Consider the following 21,039-nt stretch of genomic DNA (forward strand, 5'->3'; position numbering starts at 1 on the left):
CCCGCCACCGCCTTCCCGCGGGCGCGCAGCCCTGGCCCCGCCCCTTTCATTGGCCACGCCCACTTTCCCGCCACCCGCCTCTAACCCCGCCCCCTGCCATACCCCACCCATTCTCTGTGACCACGCCCACTCTCTGTCCCCGCCCACGAAGGCGGAGCTCCCCGCTTAGCCCCGCCCCTCGTTGCGCACCGCGTCCCCGGGCCCGTCCCAGCCATGGCGCAGCCCGGAGCCGGCAGCGCGGTGACGGCGGGCGCGGTGCTGCAGCTGGTGCGGCAGAAGGACGAGCTGGAGGCCAGGATCCGGGCGTGCTACGAGCTGCTGCGAGACGTGAGCAGGGCGTGGGGAGCGAGGGGAGACCGGGAGGGGACCGGGGGAGATCGGGGGGGGGGGCTGGGGCTCGCTGCCACCGCCCCGTGTCCTCCCCCTGACCGCCCGCTGTCCCCCCGCAGAGCGGCGTGGGTCCCGACGAGCCGCTGGTGGACGCCGAGGGCTTTCCCCGGGCTGATATCGACGTGTACCGGGTGCGGGCGGCCCGGCACAGCATCGCCTGTGAGTGGGGTCAGCCCCCCTGATCCCCTATAGTCCCCCATAGTCCCCCCCCCTGCCCCGCTGGGGTGGCCTCGTGCTGGGCGTTTAACGGGTGTTGAGGTTTTAAAGGGATTTCCAGCTGCCCCCGGGTCCCCCCAAACCCCTTTAATTGCCTGTTCGTGTGCCCTGTGTGTGGCTCTCAGGGCTGGGTGGGGAATGCCCTGCCCCGCTGGGGGTGGGTGGTGGCCGCAGCCGTGCCCCGGGGTGTCCCGGTCATCATCTTGTGCCCGATCCCGGTTTTGGGGTGAAGGTGTTGAGGAACAGCACTCCCATGGGCCTCGCTCCGCGCTCCCGGTGTCGCCCGCAGGCCTGCAGAACGACCACAAGGCGCTGATGAAGCAGGTGGAGGAGGCCCTGCACCAGCTGCACGCCCGCGAGAAGGAGAAGCAGGCCAAGGACCAGGCGGAGGCGCTGGCGGAGGCGCTGAGCCAGAGCCAGAGCCAGGACCAGGGCCTGGCCCAGCCCCAGGCTTTTGCCAGAGTGAACGCGGTGACACCGGAGTCACCGGCAAGCGTCTCGGTAAGTCCGTGGGTCTGACAGCCACGGGGAGGGCTTTGCTCAGACCTCGAGGGGAAACAGAGCAGGTGGCTTGCTCCTTGTTCTCATCACAAGCAGGAATAACCCATGGGACACCATTTATTACCATCCCATCCCCCAGTTTTTTTTATTCTAAGTGTTTACCAAAGGCTCAAACACCTTCTTAACCAGCATAGTTCATCTTGAAAGCTCCTGTGGGGGGAGCTGTGTGGCAGTGCCAGTGTCACTGGGGTGTCCCATGGAGCGACTTGTCCCTGTGCTGAACCAGAATTGTTGTCTCAGCTGTGCCATAGCACCACACAAGGCCTCAGCAATCATTCTAGAATCAGTGTTTCTCCTCCCATAAAATAGGGCACGAGAATAGGTATTTATTTGTTTCTAACAACATGGATGTGGTGTAATGTAGCTCTGTGCCCTAATGGCATTACCTCTCTTCAGAGAACGCAGATGTTCAGCTTCTTTCTCTCTGTCCAGGGGCTTCAGGTCGATGATGAGATCGTGGAGTTTGGCTCCGTCAACGTGCACAACTTCCAGAACCTGCAGAACATCGCCACGGTGGTGCAGCACAGTGAAGGGGTGAGCTTGCTTCTGCTGAAGCAGTTCTCTTGCCTGTCTCTGTTGGCTACCTGTAGCTTGTTTGTGGAAGTTAGATCTGTGTTGGATTCAGTCTGCACTGTTGTAGCCCTGTTTCCTCACAGCACTGAGCTCATTCCTGCCTGGACAACAGAGCAAAGAGGTGTGTGCCGTTTGCTGTGAGCCTCACCTTGCCTGCTCCACCTCAGGGCACTGCCTGCAGCAGTTTGCTGTGCTGCGATGCCACCCGCACGGCCCTCTGGACTGGCAAGAGAAGCTATCGCAGCCTTCAGATGGTTTTTAGTGGAACTGAGAGATCTCATGGAGCTTTCTGTCCACCGAATGCTCCCTCCTTTCAAATCTATCTGAAGTGGTGGGAATGAGAACTGCTGAAGTAGTTGTAATGTTCTTCTGGTGCTTCAGCAGAAGAACACAAAAAAGGTTTGACCTGGTGATGGGAAGTTGTGAACTCTCTTTCTTTCTTTCCATTTTTTCCCCCCTCCCAGAGACCGCTGAGCGTGACTGTCATCCGCAATGGCAAGAAAGTGCACCTGGGGCTGACTCCGAAGCGCTGGGCTGGGAAGGGCCTCCTGGGGTAGGCTTTTATTTCATTTAACCGGAGTGGGTGAGGCACTCAGCCAGCTCAGAGCAACTTTCCTGCAGCAGGGCCAGCTCTGTGCTTCACTGCGTGTGTGTTGCTGCCTGCCCTGATGTGTTTTGTTGGTGGGGAGGCGGGTTGTGTCAAATGTGAGCTGCAGGGCAGAAGATCTCAGTGGCTAATCCCTCTGATAGGGGGAGCAAATGGAAGAGGGATGTGGTGGACCTGATTTAAACTGTGTCAGTTCTTCCGAGCTTCTTTCAGAACTGAGCCTTTTAACGTTTCCTTCTACGCTCTTCTTTTTCAGCTGCAACATCATTCCCTTGCAAAGATGATCACAAAGATGATCACTGCTTAGAAAACAATAAAGATGAAGCTTGTGCCTGCTTTTTGGACTCTGGCCTGGTTTGAAAAATTCCCGTGTTATCTTCATTTTTGCTGAAATAGTGTTTTGGAGGCTGTGACCTAGGTGCCAGACTGGCAGAGTATGAAAAGGATGGAGCGAAGCCTTACCACAGTTCAGAATTGTGCTGATTTATGAGGAGCAGCTTGTAGAGTTGCAGGATGCGGCCTCTCATCTCTTATTTTTTGTATCGCTTTGGAGGGAGGCTAGAGAGAAACCCAAGCTTCCCTTGATACCGATTCTGAAGAGCATAAAATGCTCTTGTTTGGTGATAACAGAGCATTCCTTCTCTTTTCCCTTCCCTTAAAATTCCTCAGTGAACATCTTAAAATACACTAAGAAGTCCTGGGGCACTTTCTTGTCTCTCTAGTAATAGATCGCAACAGCTGTTGGAAGTTACCAAATACGATGAAAGAATTTTTGGAATGCCTAATTATTTTTAAGTTAATTAAGGAATAGGGGGTTATAATTCTGCTTTGTCTTACTTTTTAGTATTTTGTTCAGTTATGACTCTGTAAAAGTACTCCTAACTTGATTTTTTTTATTATTATTATTTGCTCTAGTTGGTTTTAGGGTGTATGAACTCTTCAAGGGGATTTGGGGGTGATTTGTTTTTGTTTGTAATCTTTTTATCCAGTTGAACTTAAAAATACTCTCCCAGAACAATAAAACTGAGTGATGCATCTCTCTGTTTGTGTAGAAGTTATTTTCAGACAGTTGTTGTGGGCCATTTTGGGTAGGTTCAGTGAAGATCTGCACGGTCCTAAAAGCAGGATCCCCCGGCCTTCCAGAGCCAAAGCCCAGGCGAATGCTGGTGCTTTGTAAGCAAGTTGTGGGCGAGGGGCTGAGCACCAGGGGGGTCATGCTGCGGGCAGGGGGTCGGCATCACCTCTCTGTGGCAGCTGGTGGGGATGAGAAGGGGACAAAGAGAGGACATGGAAGGGACAAGGAGGGGATGAGCCACCTCTCCCAGCACTTTCCGGGCTGTCTCTGGCTGCTGCCGTTGCAGCCGTTGCCCAGGGAACAGCGGGCGGCTGCAAACAGAGGCGGCAGCGGGGTGACGGTGAGCGGGGTCCGGGCTGGTGGGGTCCCTCGGGGCCTGGGGCAGACCTGCGGGGCTGTGGCCGTGCTTGTGGGGTGCTGGGGGAAGGGTTTGTCCTGGGGTACTCCTATAAAAGCTCTCCGTGTGCGCGGGGCTTTGGTGCTGGCTCAAACCCAGAGGTGAGGCTGGAGCTGAGCCAGCTGCCGAGCACAAGAAGCGCTGCTACGTGCTGGGACGGTGGAAAAATCCCATCTGAGAGCAAATCTCTGTGCATGGCGGGACAGGCAGGCAGAGAGGAAGCCCGATCCGGGCTGTGCTGTGCTAGGGTTGCTCGTGCTCGGTGGGGGCATTACGGGGGCTGAAAGGGGGCTCTGGGACCTGCTGTGCCCAACTCCAGCTTGCTGTGCGGCCGCACCTGGGAGGCTGTGTAGTTTAGAGCAACTCTAAAATATTGTAGAGCATCTCTCACTTGTCCTAGCCGCGCTCCCCTGGCCTGCAACCTGGTCCTTGCAGGATTGGACTTGGACCAAAAGGGTTTTTTCTGTAGCTGGTGCCCACCTAGAGCCGAGCTGTGGACTTGGAGGTTGCCTGCCTGGCCTTAGTGCCCGTGTCCAGCCTGCCTGCTGGAGGTTTCCAGCTGGGGCTTCAGACTGAAAGCTCCTTGAAGGCTTCTTGGAAGGAAGCCGAAGCTGAGGATGGACTCGAGTGATGCTACCTCCAAGGGGATGTCCCAGGACGGACGGACACATCAGGAAGCAGCTGTGCCACCCCAGCAGGTGAGGGCAGCACTGCAGCTGGACACAGAGACCCCATCCCCAGTACCAGGGGGGTTTCTCCTGGTCATAATTTATCCCCAACATCCCCTGGGGAGGCAGAGCGGGGCCCTTGTGCTGCAGCATTTCCAGCACTCAGGGGGAGCGCCCACTTGATGCAGTCCTGCCCATGGGACCCAAAACGCCCCTACCAGCAGCTGCTGATGACTTAAAGCAGCAAATTCGAGAGCTGAGGTGAGCAGGAGTTTCCATTCAGCTCTCCCTTTCCCCACTTTTGTTATTAAACAAGCTCTGTGGGGCTGGAGCCTGCTCCCGGAGGCTCTGCCCGGCCGTCAATATTTGCTGAGCACCTGAGCTGCCGGCGAGTTACGTGACCCCAGCCTCGTCCCTGGGCTGAACGAAACCTTATCTCGCCCAACGGGGATGCAGCATCCAACCGGGCCTGTGCCTTGTGTGGAAGACACGGGAAAAGCTGGGGGCCCTGGGGAAAAGGCAAAAGCTGATTTGGAGCCCCAAAAGAAGATGAAGTGGCATGGAGGAAGCCTCCCAAGGGCTCCTGCCACGGACCCAAACCTCTCTCCCTTTCCAAGGGCCCCACGGCTGCTGCCCAGGAGGAGGAAGGAGCACCGGGGGATGCACCACTGGGTCCCCCACAGTCTCCTCTGGGGACAGGGGTCCCAAGAACCCTGTTCAGCACCTGGGACGGGTGGCAGGATGCAGCCACATTGAAGACTGCCCTAGAAGACACCGCCACCGGGACACCGTGCTCAGAGGGACCCCCCAAACCCACCCCAGCACAGCCTGACCCCACAGGGGTCATCTCCAGCCCTCACGGGGGTCACGGAAAGCAGGAGCAGCAGCAGAGAAGCTGGGAGGGTGACCGGCACGATGGCTCTGCCAGCCTGCTGTGGGTGGCCCGGCCGGGTCTGCTCTTCCAGGGGGACAAGCAGAGCAGCTGTCACCCCCTCGTGAGTATGAGAGGGCAGGAGAGCATCCGTGGTGCCACCTCGTGCTACCTGCCACTGTGGTGGCCTGCCCAGCTCTCCTGCCCAGCTCTGTCCTGTCCCCCCAGGAGCTTTTTGGGGGATTTTTTTTTTTTTCCTTTGTTTTGTTCCCACTGCTAAGAGCCAGGAGCTGCTCTTCCCGCAGAGCCTGTCCTGGGCGCTGGGCTACAACAGCAGCCTGGCCGTGCACAGCCTGGTGGGCGGGGAGGACCGGGTGCTGCTGTACGTCTGCTCCCATACAGCCGTGATCCACGACATCCTCGGGGGCCAGCAGTACCACCTGCAGGTCTGGTACACGGCTCCCTCCTCTCCCCTTATCCTGAGCACCTTCCCTTGTCCCTCGTCCTGGTGCCTGCATGTGGCTGGAGCAGCTGCCTGGGTGCTGAGGGCATGCCGGCTGCTTTGGGGACACCTGTAACCCCAGTGGGGACAGAGGGAGGAAAGCAGAGGACCCCGGGGAGAGAGGATGAGGAGATCCCACAGCCAAGCAGCTGATGAATGCTTGAAACAAGTGGCCAGCTTGGAGCATCCCAGGGCTTCTCTCTTTCCCCAACCAGGGCCACGCGAACACCATCTCTTGTCTGTGTGTGAGTGAGGACCGGCGCTGGGTTGCCACTGCTGATGGAGGCCCGGACCCTCTGGTCATCGTGTGGGACACCTTCTCGGGGTGAGCTGCCGGGAGCCTCCTCCGTACAAACCCCACGTGTCTGTGGGACATGAAGGGACCGTGGGGGCGAGCCCTTTGCTTGGGAGGAAGGCCTGGGGAGGATGCTCAGCACCAGCGCCGGCTGCTCCAACTCCCACACCAGCACCCTGCCTGCAGACTCCCTCCCCTCCCCAAATTTAGGTTTTTCTCCACAGGATACCCGTGCGCACCATCTTTGACAGCCACCCCGGTGGCGGGGTCGCCACTGTCGCCATCTCCAGGGACGCGAGGTATCTGGTGACCATCAGTACTGGCAGGGCGCAGGTGAGGGAAACATTGCCCCCTTTGGGGCTTTGTGGGTACCTGGGAGGCTCTTCTCGTGGATGGGGGGGGCAGAGAGCGGGTCTGCGTGGGTTTTGCTGGATTTCATTAAACTGAATACGGTAGAGCTGAGAAAGCAGGTCTGAATATGGGATAAAAGCTCCCGATGTGCTTTCACTGAAGCAATTCCTAGCAGTGCTTACTGAAATTGAGCTGTCAGGCTATGCTATGTTTATCCTGCTCCAGTCTTTTATATCCCCCCCATCCTCTGAAGCTGGAGGATGGGGCCTGCCTGGAGCTCTCAGGAAGCCACAAACGTCTCCTGGTTTCCCCCTTGTGACAGAAAGTTTGTGTCTGGAGGTGGACGTCTCCCACCGAGAGCCCTGTGTGCAGCATAGAGCTGAGACCTGAATTTGGGCTCCAGGTGAGTGTTGCGTGGACCTAGGACCACCACACTGTGTTCAGTGTGCCTGGATAAATGCAGAAGTTTTGCATGAAAGAATAAAGCAAGGAACATCACTCAGCTTGGCATTAATGCAGCTCTCACCTTTTAATTTCAGGATTTTGTCGTTTTTAACCCCAAAAATCCCTATGAGTTTGTCAGCAACAGCAAAACCCAGGTGATATTTTACCTGTGGGTGAGTAGGACCGTGGGGAGTTCTCCTCCTCGCACCCAACGTGCTACCAGGGGGCATGGAGGTGGCATGGGGCCAGGTGCCTGCACCAGGCCGGTCCCACCCATGTTTCCCATGTGTGTTTGTGTGCCCTGTGATGATCATCAGCTTTTGGGAGAGGAGCAGGCGGAGGGGAAGGTGGTTTTGCATGCTCTGAGGGGTCTTGGAGCCTTCTTGGCCCTCTGGTCCCCAGCTGAGGGTCGGGAAGGGACACACAGCTGCTGCAGGGTGATGTTATGGGGTGGTTCTCCTCAAAGGGACTCACATTCTGCTCTCCCCACAGAGTGATGCCGGCCTGCAGTACAGCACTCCACCTTTGACCAAGCAGGTGAGCGTGTGGGGAAGGCCACACGTCCCCTGTTCACCTTCCTGCTGGTGGCACCTTCATCCTGTCCCCCTGCAAAACCAGTGGCCATGTCCCCAGCCTGTCCCCCTCGGTCTCCTGGGGGGGAGACAAGCAGGGACAAGCATCATCTCCTGAGGCTCGCTCCTGCAAGGAGAGCTGCCTGCAGTAGTCCCAGCTCAGGACAGGCAGGGACCAAAGAGGAGAGCCCAGGACTAACTTGTGGCCTTGCCACTCTCTCTGCAGACCTTCAACAGCGTGGTGGGACACTTCAGCCAGTCGGCTTTCCACTTTAACAACACGCAGGCTCTGACGGGCACCTCAGCTGGGAAGCTGGTGGTGTGGGACACGGCCCGTGCCCTCTCCCTGTCCGAGGAGGCGCAGGTCTGGCCGCACAGCACGAAGGCCACCAAGCTGGTGCCGATGCAGAGGAGCAGCATCACGGTGCTGATGGTGCTGGAGAGGTAAGGAGCTGGCACTGTTCGTAGCTGTGGGTACAGTGCTTGGGCACCTCGGCCCAGAAATGGCAGAGGTAACAGTGGGGAGCTACTGGCAGTGCTGCAGTTTTGCACTTGGCCGTGTCACGGTCACGGAGGACACAGCCAAGTCTCGTTCAGCCTCCGGGCCTCTGCCGGCAGAGGGAGCAGGCAGCCTCCGAGCAGCCCTGGGGACAGCACTGGGGACATGGCAGGGTCACAGCAGAGTCCTTCAGCTGCTGCCCTCGTCTGTGAGGGGCTCTTCTCACGCACTTGAGCGGAGAAAAGGCAGAAGGGAAGAGATTTGTTTCTACCCAGTAAATACTTGGCTATTCTCCATCAGCATGCTGCTCAGACGCTTTCCACGGGCCTCATCCCGCACAGCTCAGGGACAGGCGCTGCGTGTCCCCACGACCACCCCGTGTCCCTGCCCCGTGGGTTGCACCGGTGGAGCAGAGGGCAGGCCAGACCTGCTCTCGGTGCCTCTCGAGTCCTAACGCAGAGCTTTCCCTTCCCTCCAGCTGCATAGTGACAGGGGATGTGAAAGGCCGGGTGAAATTCTACAACGGGCGGCTGCAGCTCCTGGCCTGCTACAGCCATAGCGGCGTGGGGCCCATTTGCTCCATCTCCTTCTCCAAACCCCCTCCTGAGCCTCCTGATGCCGCCTCAGCCTGCTCCAGCGCCGGCAGCCAGCTCTTCACCACTGGGTGAGCCTCCCCCCATAAACCCAGCTTTCTGCATCTGCCCTGTGGGCACTTCCCAGTGCCCGTCACAAACTGGTGGCCCCAGCACCTCTCAGATCACGAGCAGGGTGTGATGCCTAGGCACAGGATGGAGAATTGTTGGTTAATGCCGGCATGGGGACATCCAGCTGGGCAGGGAGCCGCACAGCTCCTCTGTCACGTAGCCGGCACGCCAGGCAGGGCTAATGCCGAGCCCACAGCTCCCGCTGAGCCCCTTAATCCTCCCCCCTTAAATCCCTCCCTGGTGGCTATTTCCAGTCAGATTTTACCACCGCTGGGCGAGATAATCCAGGTGGTGCAGCGCTGGGCTGCACAACGTGGCTCAGCGCCTTGGGGCAGCCCCAGCGGGGACGTGGCGATGCCCGAGGGGCTGTAGGAAGTCTGTGGGACTGATGATGCTGTTCTGGGGCTGCAAACCATATGGCCACTGCTCCTGCTGAGACTCTCCGGGCAGTGTCTGTCCATCACTGCATGTGTTTTCCAAAGAGCCACGTGGAACAGGTTTGTCTCCAACCTGGAGCAGTGCCCCGGGAAGTGTCATGTTTTCCCAAGTTGTTCCATGTCGCCTTGCACCTCTTCCTGGCAGCTCCTGCCACTCGTGGCTGCTGTGGGGAGCACCAAAGGCAGAAAACCAAAGGGGAAGCTGAAGGACTGCTGTTGCCTGGCTGCCTCTGCAGGAGACCCAGCATCCTCTGGAGGCCAGTTCAGAGGAGCAGAAACCAGTGGTGGCCACGGGCCAGCTGGAAATGTTGGCTGAGGCCACATGTGTCCAGCAGGGCCGGGCTCCTCTGCCTCAGCCCCACACGGTCCTCTCCTGACCCTCCTGCGGGGCCCAGCCTCTCAGTCCTCAGGCCTGTTTGACTGATTACTCAGACGCCTTCTTTACCCGTCACCATTTAGGCAGTGGGACCGTCCTCGCTGCGCTGCAGCTGGCGCAGCCGAGCCAACGAACAGGCGGCCGCTCTGTCTGCACGCTGGGTCTCGAGCCGTCCTCTGCCCTGTCTGCAGCAGCAAGGCCAACTTGCAGCCACTGACAGTGGTGGTGTGGGGACAAGTGAAAGGGCTATTCAGAGAACCCTCAATTGCTCGTTTGTCCATCTCACACACCAGTGACTTGCAAACGGCAAAAGCTACCCAGATGGCGTCTGTCTTCTGACTTGCCTACCCAAGTAGAAAAGGGAACTGGTTCCAGTGCCGTCCTGTGGACATTCCCCAGGGTGCAGACACAGGGTGCCACCTGCCTTCCAGGTCAACAAGTGTCTGCATACTGTGTATCGCAAAACATAAGCGATCGTCCTGCTAAGTTGACAAAAAAAGACTGTGTAATATCGCTCAGAGGGACACAAGCCAGCTAGTCTGATTCATCAAATTTTGTTTCTCTCACTAAACAGGAACTTTATCCTTTCAACCTCTGATGCAACAGTGCTCCATGTTGCAACAGACGGGACAAACTTTGAAAAAGTCATGGAAGAGGCCAAGAAGGCAACGACTGCCATCGCCTGTCACCCCCGGCAGGCACTGCTTGCCGTGGGCAGTCACTGCGGGCTGCTCAAAGTGTGGGACTACCAGCAGCCCAAGTACCTCGTTAGCAGGATATTCACTGAGGCTGGCATCCAGTGCTTGTCCTATGACCCCGAAGGTATCTGGTCTCCATGTGCCAAGCACGGAGCTTCCCAAAAGAGGGATTGTGGTGGAATTGTTTTCTGGTGGGCTTTGCAGGTTGCTTTCTGGCTGCTGGTTTCACTGATGGAAGTGTGTACATCCTCGATGCCATTTCCCTTCAGTCCTGCTGTGAAGCCTTCAGGTTCTCGCGGGGCGCCGTGACTCACATCAGCTTCTCCCATGACTCCGAGTACCTCGCAACCGCTGTAAGCCTGCTCGGTCCTACCCAGATGCCTCGTATGGAGCTGTCTGCCCCAATGCTTCCTCAAGGCAACAACCCTCACCCTCTGGGGGTCTGCAGAGCTGGCAGGGCTGGCAGAAGCCCTGAGGAGACACGTGTGGTTGCCCACTGCTAGCCAGGGGACGTGCCCAGGGGACTGTGGTGTGTTGACCTTCATGCTCTCGTTCCAGGATGAGAAATACGCGGTGACTGTTTACAAAAGAGTCCTGCAAAATGGGCAGAGATGCTGGGAACACCTGGCAGGGCTCCACTCCCACTACAAACCCATCCGGAGCATCCTGTTTGGGGTTCAGCTGGACAGCGATGAGCCCCGGCTCCTGAGCCTCGGGGAGGACCGGCAGCTGGTATGTTGATGCGAGAGCCCGAAGGGCAGCAGGGCGTCGTGGTTGAAGTCCTGTCTGGACAAGAGAGGGAGACTCAGCCCGTGGTTCTGCAGCTCTGTGTCTCTCCCCACCGGCTGTTTGTCAGCCTGGCCTCGGGGCAGATCTGCCCAGGGTTTGGGGATGAGCCTCTGCTCTGCCGGCTGCTTGCCCTGGCTGCTGCAACAGCCGCTAGATCCGGTTAATCTGCCACGTCCAGGATGCTGGCAGATCGCCGTGCTTCCTTGTCTTCCCTCCAGGTGGAATATGACCTGAGCAGCAGCAGCAAGGACCAGCTGGTGATCTCGCACAGGGACCGGGTAGAGCAGGTTGCCGTGCCCCTGTGCTTGGCCTGGTACCCCCAGTTCGGCACCGAGTCCTTCATCCTCACGGCCAACAGCTGCTACAAAATGAAGCTCTACAACACGACAACCAAAATGTGCAGGTTGGGGGGAGATTCAGTCCCAAGCCCCCTCACCTTCTGCCTGGGAGCGCTATCCTGAGTCTCAGTTCTCCTCTGCCCTGCTCCCACCTGAGCCCCCACCTTGAGCTCCCACCTGCCCTCTCCCCACCTTGAGACGCATTGGCTGGGCATCAGCTGAGGAGATAGGAGCCCACAGGATCAGCACAGCCCAGGGACTGATCCCTGAGCACTAAATTCCTCTCTTAGCCCGGTGTGGTCCCTTCTGGACAGGGATCCTGTGCTATCCTGTGTGCTCCCCTTATCCACCCATCCTCATGCATCACCGCCTTTCAGAGGGAGAAAATGTTTTTGTGAGCCCTAGAGTGGGTGACAACGTTGTCTGCTTTTAGGAAGACCCTTCTGGGACCAACCTATGGCTCCCCGCTGGAGAAGATACAAATCCTCCCAACAAGGAGCACTACAGACCCCCAGAAATGCTATCTGGCCTACATTACAAAGGACAAGGTACAGAGCCTCTTACAGGGCATATTTTGGAGCACTGCTGGCTTAGACATGGGGGTCAAGGGAACCTTCCCTCATAGGGCCAGGAGAAGTGAACTACAGCACAGTGGAGACACTTTAAAAGTCCTAGTTTTGGGCAAGGGCTGGTGTAGAAGGTGACAGTCACTGGGGGAATGTCACTGCAGAGCAAACCATGCACTGCCTGCTCTGGCTTTCTCATGGGAGTCCCAGCCCTCACCTCCTCCTCTCCCCTTACAGGTGGGCCTGCAGATTTTGCCTGTGGATGGCAACCCCCACAAGTCCTCAGCTTTCATTTGCCACCCAGATGGCGTCTCGGACCTGGCCTGCTCCTACGACGGGCGCTACGTCTTTACGGCGGGGGGGAACGACCGCACTGTTCTGAAATGGGAGGTGAACCTGAAGTGAGTACTGCGGGAAGGAGAAGGGAGTCTTGTTGTGGCTTTCCACAGCTGCTTGGCCAGCACAGCTGAAGCAAATGTTTCCCAGCGTTTATACTGAGAATGGGGCTTTTGTCCTGGAAGGTCTCTGTTGGTGTCCGGGGCAGCTAAAGCCAGGTCTCCCAGCTATTTCTTTTCCCTCTCTTTGCATCATCTCTTCTGCCTGGGAAATAGCATCCAAATGCCAAGAAATTGAGGGATTTCTGATCCTTGTGAGAGTCCGACCGCTGGGATAGGGATTATCTGGTTAGGGGATCAGGAGGAGTGTACGGGGCCACGGCTGATACAAAAAAGTCTGTTCTCCAAATGGGATAGGCCAGCATTTGTGAGGAAATCCCCACTGCATTTGAAGGCTGGATTTAGGACAAGCCACCGTAATCCCATAAAGCTCTGCTTACACGAGCAAATGGGCTGCAGTAAACGGGATGGCTGAAGGAGCCAAGGCTGCTTTGCTCCTGAGGCATCCCGGGCTCTGGCCCAGCGTGCCAGCAGCGAGCTTCTCTGCCAGGTTTCCTCTGCCCTTGCCAGGGTGTGTGGCCCTTCATGGCCTGCCAGGCGGGCTCCTGACCCAAGGGATGTGTGTTCCCAGAGGTCCCATGAGGCAGGATCTGGATACCATTGCTTGGCACGCCAAGGACCAAAGCTCACTGAAATGTGGGCACTGGCAGAGGGCTCGCTGCAAGCACACGGTGAATGTGCATACATCGGAAGGAAGCAGCAGCTGGGAGAGCAGTGTGGCCTCTTATTTTTGGTGTGTGCTGCCCCTACGAAACACCCTTTATCTTCCTAGGAGGCAGATTTTGTGGCTAAGCATGCAGTGGTCCCGTGTAAACGGCTCCTGCAGGTACTGCCTGCACAGCACAGAGCCAGGAGGGTGCTGAGCTCACTCACCTCCATGCACCAGAACAATGAAACCTGGGTGGGAAAGCAATGGGCTTATTTATTTTCTTTTCCACTTTGTGTGGCTTAAGCAGTCGGGGGTCAGAATAAGCGACATTTTAAGGAAGGCAATAGAATATAAATGATCCTTCTTTATAATGGTTGGCCGGAGTCCAGGCAACATTGAATTTCTGTGTAATTTGTTTTTGGAGCGGAGCTCTTGATGAGCTAATTATCATTTTATTGCTGCTCCTGGCATCTTGTGCATCTCCACTGTGTTTAATACCCAAATAACTTAATTATGAAAAAAAAAAAAAGCACCGAGCTTGCAAAAACCATGTGGAAGCAGCGCAACGGAGGTGTGCATCGAAGCTGCAGCCCTGCTGCGGGCACGGGGTGTTGTGTGGCAACGCTGTGGTGAGATGGTGCTGCCAGGCTCCCTTCCCTTCTCCATCTGCACAAACCGAGGAGATTCTTCTTGCTAAAGCTGCCTGGGAATGGGAACGGAGAGGTGCTGTGTCCGTTTAACGTGGGCTGCACCTGTGGCACCGCCGCTCGCGCTCGCAGCGTAAGGGATTGCGCCGAGCTGTCGGTGAGGAACGTGTTGGAGCGAGGGACGGGGAGCTGGCTTTGTGTGGTTTCTTGCACACACCGAGTCCCGGCGCTCCGCACGTTCAAAATGCTGATCTAGCTAATTCGTCTCCCTCAATGTCTCTATAAGGAAGCAGGAAAGCTAAATGCCAGACACCCAGCTCGAGTCCATGGAAAAGCTGCTGGCTCCCAGCCCCGCGCTCGTTCCCCCAAACAAGAGGGCCATTCAGGAATAATTAATTCCCACACTGTGCTATTGTGTGTAAAACCTGGGTATGAAACATGCCGTAGAAGAGCAGGCCGATGATAAAATCGCACACGGTTCAAGGCAATGCTTCTCCTTCCTGCATTCTGAGGCCGGGGGATTTTATTTATTTATCGAAAGTGTCTCCGAACAATGGCTAGAAAGGGAAATGAGAAATCTCCCCCTGCACGAACCCTTCCTGCACCTTCTTTTCTCTGCCCGTGCCAGTGCCTTGGAGGCTGCAGCGTCCCTGGGTGGGGAGGACCTGGTCCCGTTCTACAGCCTGCTGGAGGGCGGCCGAGAAGGCGAATTCTTCAGGGTAATTGTGCTCACCGTGACCGCTGTGCGGCAACATCTGGTTGGAGTTTAAGATTCATTTATACAGGCCTGACATTTCTTTAGTTTTTTTGTCCAGATCGCCTTTAACAGCGGTCTCATTGATACGCCTGTTAGTGAACCTTAAAAGAAGCCTTATCTCCCTCGCCTGTTGGTGGCTGAACTTTACAGTGTCTCGTTTGAATCCCTCGCAGGAGCTGGAAGACTATTTCTACTATGTGCAGCTGCGCACCCAAGGCATCGACGCGCTGGAGACCAGACAGGTGTCAACGCATATTCCCTTGGAGGAAATTCCTTCTGTAATGAGAGCAATGGGATTTTATCCATCAGAGGAAGAGGTTTGTCAGATGTTTTTATTATTATTAAAAAAAAAAGAGCAAGAATGATTGCGTTTACTGTGCAGCCTGAGGGCCAGATTCAGACCTTTGCCATGCTGGATGGCTCTCAGGGTATATCTGCTGGCTTAAATGTATTTAGCCTGGTCTGCATCAGTACTGTAGTGATCAGAATTTGGCAGCAAATTTATAAAACAGTAATGGCTTGTCACTGAAGAGCTGGACAGATGCAGGGTAGGCTGAGACAGACCTGGAGCCTGAGAGTTCAGAAATGCTCGCCCAAAGGTGACCTCAGGGTCAGGCTGAGTACCCAGAGCCCCAACCCCACAGCCAACATCTCTGTAGAGAGCTGGGTTTCAGAGAATGAACCAAGAAAGCTGAGGAATGACGTTGTGGACAAGTTGGCCGTGGTCCTGGGCAACCTGTTTGTGGGGGGAGGTTGGACCAGATGACCTCCAGAGTCCCAACTTCAGCTGTCCTCTGCTTCTGTATTTCTGTGAGTCTTCCTTTGGCTCCCAAGGCACAAGTCTCCAGCTTTCCACAGTCCATAGGCTAAAGTACCTTGTGTGCAGGCAACGTTGGGCTTTGGTCTTCCTGTGCCTTCCAGGAGAGTCTGAACTTCTGTGCTTCTTGGTGCTGGGTGAGCCCGGTCTGGGAGGAGACAGCCAAAGCGTGCTCCACACACTACTGGTGCGGGTGGGAGTGCCCAGCTCCGTGCTTTTGGGATGCTGACAGAGCCTCTTTTTCTTGTTCTGTCTCGGGCTGATGAAAGAACGGTTTTAGATGGAGCCAGCAGCTTTTATTCCCACAGAACGTAAAGCTCTTTCATAACTGATAAACTCTGCAGAAGCTCTCTCTGAGCTTGCCTTTGAGGTTGCAGCAGAGGAGCTTCCTATCAAACATTTCTTAAGAGCTTTTTAGCTTCAAATTTTACGGCAGGCAAAGACAAGTGATTTAATAAGGGTGCTGCTGCTTCTCCCTTTGTAGCTTTTTCTACGAGGCCGATTGCATTGTGTACAGACCTCATTTGTAACCTGGCAAAAGGGCAATTAAAACGCATCCAAAAAAAATAATAATTACAGAACCTGATGCAAGGAGATTTAAATAACAACCTCCTAGCACCAGATACAGCCCTTCAGCGCAGGAGAGGTTCTCCCAAGGGAAGCAGCAAGTCACTGCACTCCCTTCAGCTTTCCGCGGGGGAGGCTGCCTGCGTCTCTGCTGACTGTGCCGGACCCCCCGATGCTGCAGGTCGGTGCCACCCCATCTGCCCGGCCGTGTCCCTGCCAGGGAGCCCGCAGCAGGTTTGCTTTGGAGCCCTGGCACCCCCAGAATGTTCCTCCAAGCTGGGACTGCTTTGTCCTTGTGTCAGGCTGCGGTGTTATTCCCCGGTGCTTTGTTAGAGCTTCTCCTTGGCTCATTGCATTTTTGCCTCTCGGGGACAGAGAGAACATATTCCTCTGAGAAATGTCTCAGGAAGAATAACCGTTAACCCCCCCCCCCTCTAAATGAAAATCATAACAGCGTTTCAGGTGTGGAAAGAGGTGCAAAGCTGCTGGGAAAGCAGGCAACCTACAATCTGCTTCTCAAAGCAGGCAGGACAGTATTAAAATGCAGAAAGTCCATCTCTCTCCGGAGTATTTTAATAAAGGAAAAGCAGGAGGGAGAAAGAACAGCTTGGGCTGAGTAGCGAGGCTTTGGGGAATTGGTGTTTTTGTCTGTAGTTCAGTGGGGCTGATAAAAAACCTAATCCCAGATCAGCCAGAGCTGAGTCAAATTGACTGCTCTCGCCGGGCACGGCATTCACTACGGGGAAAACATAAGGCGAAGATTTCCCCCTTCCCTGGGCTTCATTCAGTGGAAAAACTTGTGACACGAGGACAAAGGCTGAACGCAGCGTCCTCCCCGGGGAGGTCTTGCATCAGCTTCCCTCCCTGGGGGGCCGCACGCACGGTGCGTGCCGGCACAGGGACTGCTCTCGGTGCTTTTTCACCGCTCACGTCTGTGCGAGGGGCTGCCCTTCGGGGCACGAGGACACGAGGGCAGGGAGCAGGAGCTGCCCGTTGGACCCATCGGCACGCTGCCAGCTGGGCTGATGCACGGCACCAGACCTAAGGAAAACCACGGGCACCCAGCACGACTGGTGCGTGGCATGAGCAAGTTTCAGATTTGTCCCGTGCCGTGACAGAGCCGTGCCAGACGCCTGTCGAGGCGGGTGGAGGATAATAGGAGATGACTGCTGGTGCCTGCTGGGGTGTGTAGGTCCCTTGTGCAGCCTGGTTGTGTCAGGAGTTGCGTGCACGTATTTTTGTAGCGGGCTGGTGTATTTACTGCTCTGCGGGTTGCCTGCCCGCTGTCCCCAGAGTGCAGACACAGCTGCAGCAAGGGTACTGGGGACAGCTGCGAAGTCATGGGGAGCCCTCGCCATGCAGCCCCTGGGGATGGTTTCTTCCCCTTCTCGCAGCAGTAACATGCAGCTTCCTGGGCAACACGCTTATCTGAGAGGGACAGATATGCCAGAGTGCTGCAGGATTCACACTGTTAGCATTAACGTAATTTGGAACAGAAACAGCTCACTTCTACTTGTGTAAATCTAGAGCAACTCCATTGGCACCACTGAGAGCTACCACACCAGCAAACAGAGGAAATCCAAAATGATTATGCATCTTCTACCCCCCTTCTTAGCTGATATTCTCGTAACAATGAGCCCGTGACAGTAGCTGTGTCCATCCTCGGCTGCTGAGCACTAGTGCACTGCTGGGATCTGCCGTGACACCTGCGGCACCATTTGGGGGATCAGAAGCCGTCCTGATGCTCTCCAGAAATCTAATGTCTAACACTCTGCCTTGCCTTCATCTGTAGATCGAAGAAATGATAAATGAAGTAAAATTCAGCGAGTATGTGGACACCGGAGAACAAGTGACAAAAATCAATTTAGGGGATTTTATCAAACTTTATATAAATCATCGGCCTGCGTTTGGCTTGTCAATGAAAGCCATACGGCGAGCGTTTCAGGTTCTTGGTTATGACAATGAGAACGGAGACAAAGTTATTGACAGAGGAGACTTACTGTTGCTGCTTCAGTGCAGAGGTGAGTTATTTTTCTAATATTAGTTTTATGCTCGCTAGTTCTGTCTTCAATTTCAGAATGTATTCACTGCAGCAAAAAATTAATCTGGAACTATAGCTTGGTAACCAGGGCAGGCGTGGGGAGCCACCTGCCTTAGGATTTTAAACTGAATAATCACGTCTGTTGTCTCAGCTGCACTTCTTTTGCTGCTCTAGAAATTTCTGATGGTCTGAATGATCTTTTCTGTCAAACGATGAGTATGGGTCTTGGCAAATCGTATCCTTCCTCCCGTGTACCCTTATTACCATTCCCCACACAGTCTCCAGAAAGGTTGTAAACAGCGGGAAAAGAGGGTGACAAGAGAGGAGGGATGAAATTGGTCAGAGTCTTGGACTGAAGCTGAAAAGATGGCATGGTTTCGTTCAGCTGAATCAGACGGAACACTGTAAAGGCATGTATAAATGTACTTATGGCCAACGCTAGAGTGGTAAATTACATGCTGCTATTGTCTTGCTCCTGCTGTCAAAACAGGGAGCTTTTAGTGCAGCTAAGCACTAAAACAGGTAGAGGGAAATGCTGTTTTACTTAGCACAGCACCCAGTAAAACTCCTGGCCACAATGATCAGTGGAAAACGAGGATTCAAGCAAAGTGAGAAAGGTTAGTTATGTATATGGATGGTGTGAACATCCATAAATAGATAATTAGATAGGATAGAACAGTTTCATAACAAATCTATAACCTTATGCTTCAGGGTACAAGCCAGCCACGAGCTGGGAACAAGCACTATGTTCACTTTATCCCAGGATATTAGGATAAAACTTTCCTGCACCATCCTCTTCCTCCTCTGTGCAGAAATGGCTACAGCCCTGGGCACAGGGCTACCTGGTCTGTGGTCTGTCCTGGGCAGGGGAATCAGTGGGAACAGCAGTTCAGGCTCCTGCAAGTGCAACATAGCCTTAAGAGCCGTTTGCATCAGACCTTCTCCCTTTGATAGGCATTTTTGCCCCAAATGCTTGCAAGACAGGGGAACTGTTTTCCTTGGTATCAACATTTTCTTGTTTTGGGATCATGTGCTTTGATTGGTGATGGGATCTGTGTCTCGGAGAAGCCAAGTCCCTTTCCAAACTACCCTTTTTTGTTTGTACATTGTTCATGTTTGAGTTGTCTTCTGTTTTTTTTTTTTTTGTGCTAACAACACCATAACCCAAGAGGCTGGTTTTACTTCATCACATACAGGAGAGCATATGACAGAGGACGAGCTGGCGCAGTGTCTGACTGCCCTGCTGGGCAGGCATTCAGCGGGAGGAAGATTTGACCTGGACACGTGCGATCCCTCAGGTACGGGATTAACATTCTGCGCTGCACAGAGGCAGGATTGCTTCACTTCCCAAACAGAGTAATTTAAATTGCAAGCCCATTACCCTGTTAGGCCAAGAGCTGTCAAAAACACTGAGATGGGATTGCAAGAATAGTCAGAGAGCTGTAGATTGTCCTTCATCCATGCAACAGTTACATCGCTGTCTCTGAAAATAAATGAACAATGAAATGTAACTGAGACCTGACAGGATTGCATTGCTCTTTGTCTGCTGGCTTGGAACCAAAATTGGAAACACAGAGTGGAAGGTTTACACGCCAAAGTCCACAGGCAAAAAGGAATCCTGCACTATGCAAATTACAGTGTTGACTTCACCCAGGCAGCAATGCCCACAGTAACAGAACTCTTGATAAAAACCACATTCGTATGCAGTTAATGTCCCATCCTACCCCAGTCTAGAGCAGTGAATCAGAGAGCTGATTTCACCCATGTCACTCTGCCCATTGCCACTGGGACCACTGATGAGCACCATGCTTTGTGCAGCTCATGTCCCAGTCCCCACCAGTCCGGAGCAGTGCCTGGTGAGCTGGCAGCAGCTGTGTGCTGTGCAGGAACCACACAGCACCGCACACCTACAGCAGTCCCTGGGTGCCCGAGGATCCTAGAATCATGTCAAACCGATGGAGTGTAAAAATTGTCTGCTCCCTTGGCTCTTTTGTGGTCTGTATGTACTGCAAGGTGATTCAGCCTCACACATTTGGCAGTTTTTCCCCAATAAGAATGTATAAAGTGTTAAGCTAGTAAGCCAATACTTTATGATTACTCTATACATCGTTAAAAGCATTCCATCTGCTCACTGCGACTTACAAGTATTACTGTTCTGGAATGCCCTTTTTACATTGCTATTGTGTGTTTTGTGTTGTTGTTACTGCTCTCCAGGTGCAGCAGCTTTGACTGAAGAAGAAATTCCAGAGGAAATCACAGCAAAGAGGTTCACTGCTGACATTCTTGGCTTACCTATTGCCGAGCCAGAGAAAAGAACAGTAAAAATCAATGAACAGTTGATCTGTGAAGACTCAGAATTGTAGCTGCCACAATTCTCTACTTGTTCCCACTTTCCAACATCCTCTCCTCAAGTATCTGTGAAATTTATATTCTATGTTTATTAAAAACTAAAGGTCACAAACTAAAGCCCGTAAAGAGTGACACCGTGGTTGCTGCACTGTCTTTTTGCACAGATCACCCCTATCCTTGGCTAGAGCCTTCCTAGAACTTATTTCAGGGTGGGTTTTTGCCAGATGCTGTCTGTTTCCATTATGTTAAGAGGGTATTTATTTGTAAAATAAACAGACAACAAAATAGCAATATAAAAGTATTGTATCGATTATATACGTTGATAAATGTCCTGTACGAAATGCTTGGAGAGGTTAGACTGGGTTTGTAATTACACAAACAAAACCACCAGACTTTGGTGATGCAAGGAACGCTGTGATATACACTGAAACCGGGTTTCCCTTTTGGCCTTTGAAACTTTGGTTTCCTTTCTGAAAGTAGTAGCTCCGATGAGAAGTGCAATACCGATGGGACAGCATCTTACGGTGTTTGTGTAAACAGCATAATGAGGCTGATACAAGTTGCTGTGGGAAGATCAGTGAAGTGCTGTTGAACACGCTTCCTTCTTTACATCATCCTCAGCATCAATTTGAATAATAATGTAGGGCCTCGAGAAGCGTTCCTCTCACTGGCAATGTTTTTTAAACAAGAGTTTGCTGTTACGCAGCCTGCAAGTTATCCGCGGTTGTGCAATTAGCACAAAGGTGCGTGCCGGGGGTGAGTTAACCAAGTCCAGCACCCGGTGTGCGTGTAACTGTCCATTTAGCGATGTGTTTGTGTATGGCTGTG

General features: G+C 54.2%; 2 protein-coding genes across 2 annotated transcripts; both read left to right on the top strand.

The window, feature by feature from the left end:
- The first annotated feature begins 95 nt into the window (after positions 1-95).
- On the top strand, positions 96-3,382 carry PSMD9 (proteasome 26S subunit, non-ATPase 9). The gene is made up of 6 exons (XM_084491470.1): positions 96-327; positions 450-549; positions 896-1,107; positions 1,600-1,701; positions 2,205-2,293; positions 2,604-3,382. The coding sequence occupies exons 1-6, from the start codon at positions 214-216 to the stop codon at positions 2,629-2,631; spliced, it is 645 nt and encodes a 214-aa protein (XP_084347596.1). The 5' UTR covers positions 96-213; the 3' UTR covers positions 2,632-3,382.
- Positions 3,383-3,733: 351 nt separating this feature from the next.
- On the top strand, positions 3,734-20,328 carry CFAP251 (cilia and flagella associated protein 251). Its single transcript, XM_084491471.1, has 22 exons — positions 3,734-3,762; positions 4,289-4,517; positions 5,105-5,482; positions 5,664-5,804; positions 6,076-6,185; positions 6,380-6,488; positions 6,829-6,909; positions 7,046-7,123; positions 7,443-7,487; positions 7,749-7,966; positions 8,500-8,685; positions 10,113-10,360; positions 10,441-10,589; positions 10,795-10,968; positions 11,244-11,428; positions 11,797-11,911; positions 12,167-12,330; positions 14,309-14,399; positions 14,611-14,754; positions 17,614-17,842; positions 19,059-19,160; positions 20,077-20,328. Exons 2-22 carry the CDS (start codon positions 4,437-4,439, stop codon positions 20,223-20,225), a joined length of 3,177 nt encoding a protein of 1,058 aa, XP_084347597.1. The 5' UTR covers positions 3,734-3,762; positions 4,289-4,436; the 3' UTR covers positions 20,226-20,328.
- Positions 20,329-21,039: the final 711 nt, after the last annotated feature.

This window comes from Aythya ferina, assembly GCF_964211825.1.
Source record: "Aythya ferina genome assembly, chromosome: 17".
NCBI classification, from domain to species: Eukaryota; Metazoa; Chordata; class Aves; order Anseriformes; family Anatidae; genus Aythya; species Aythya ferina.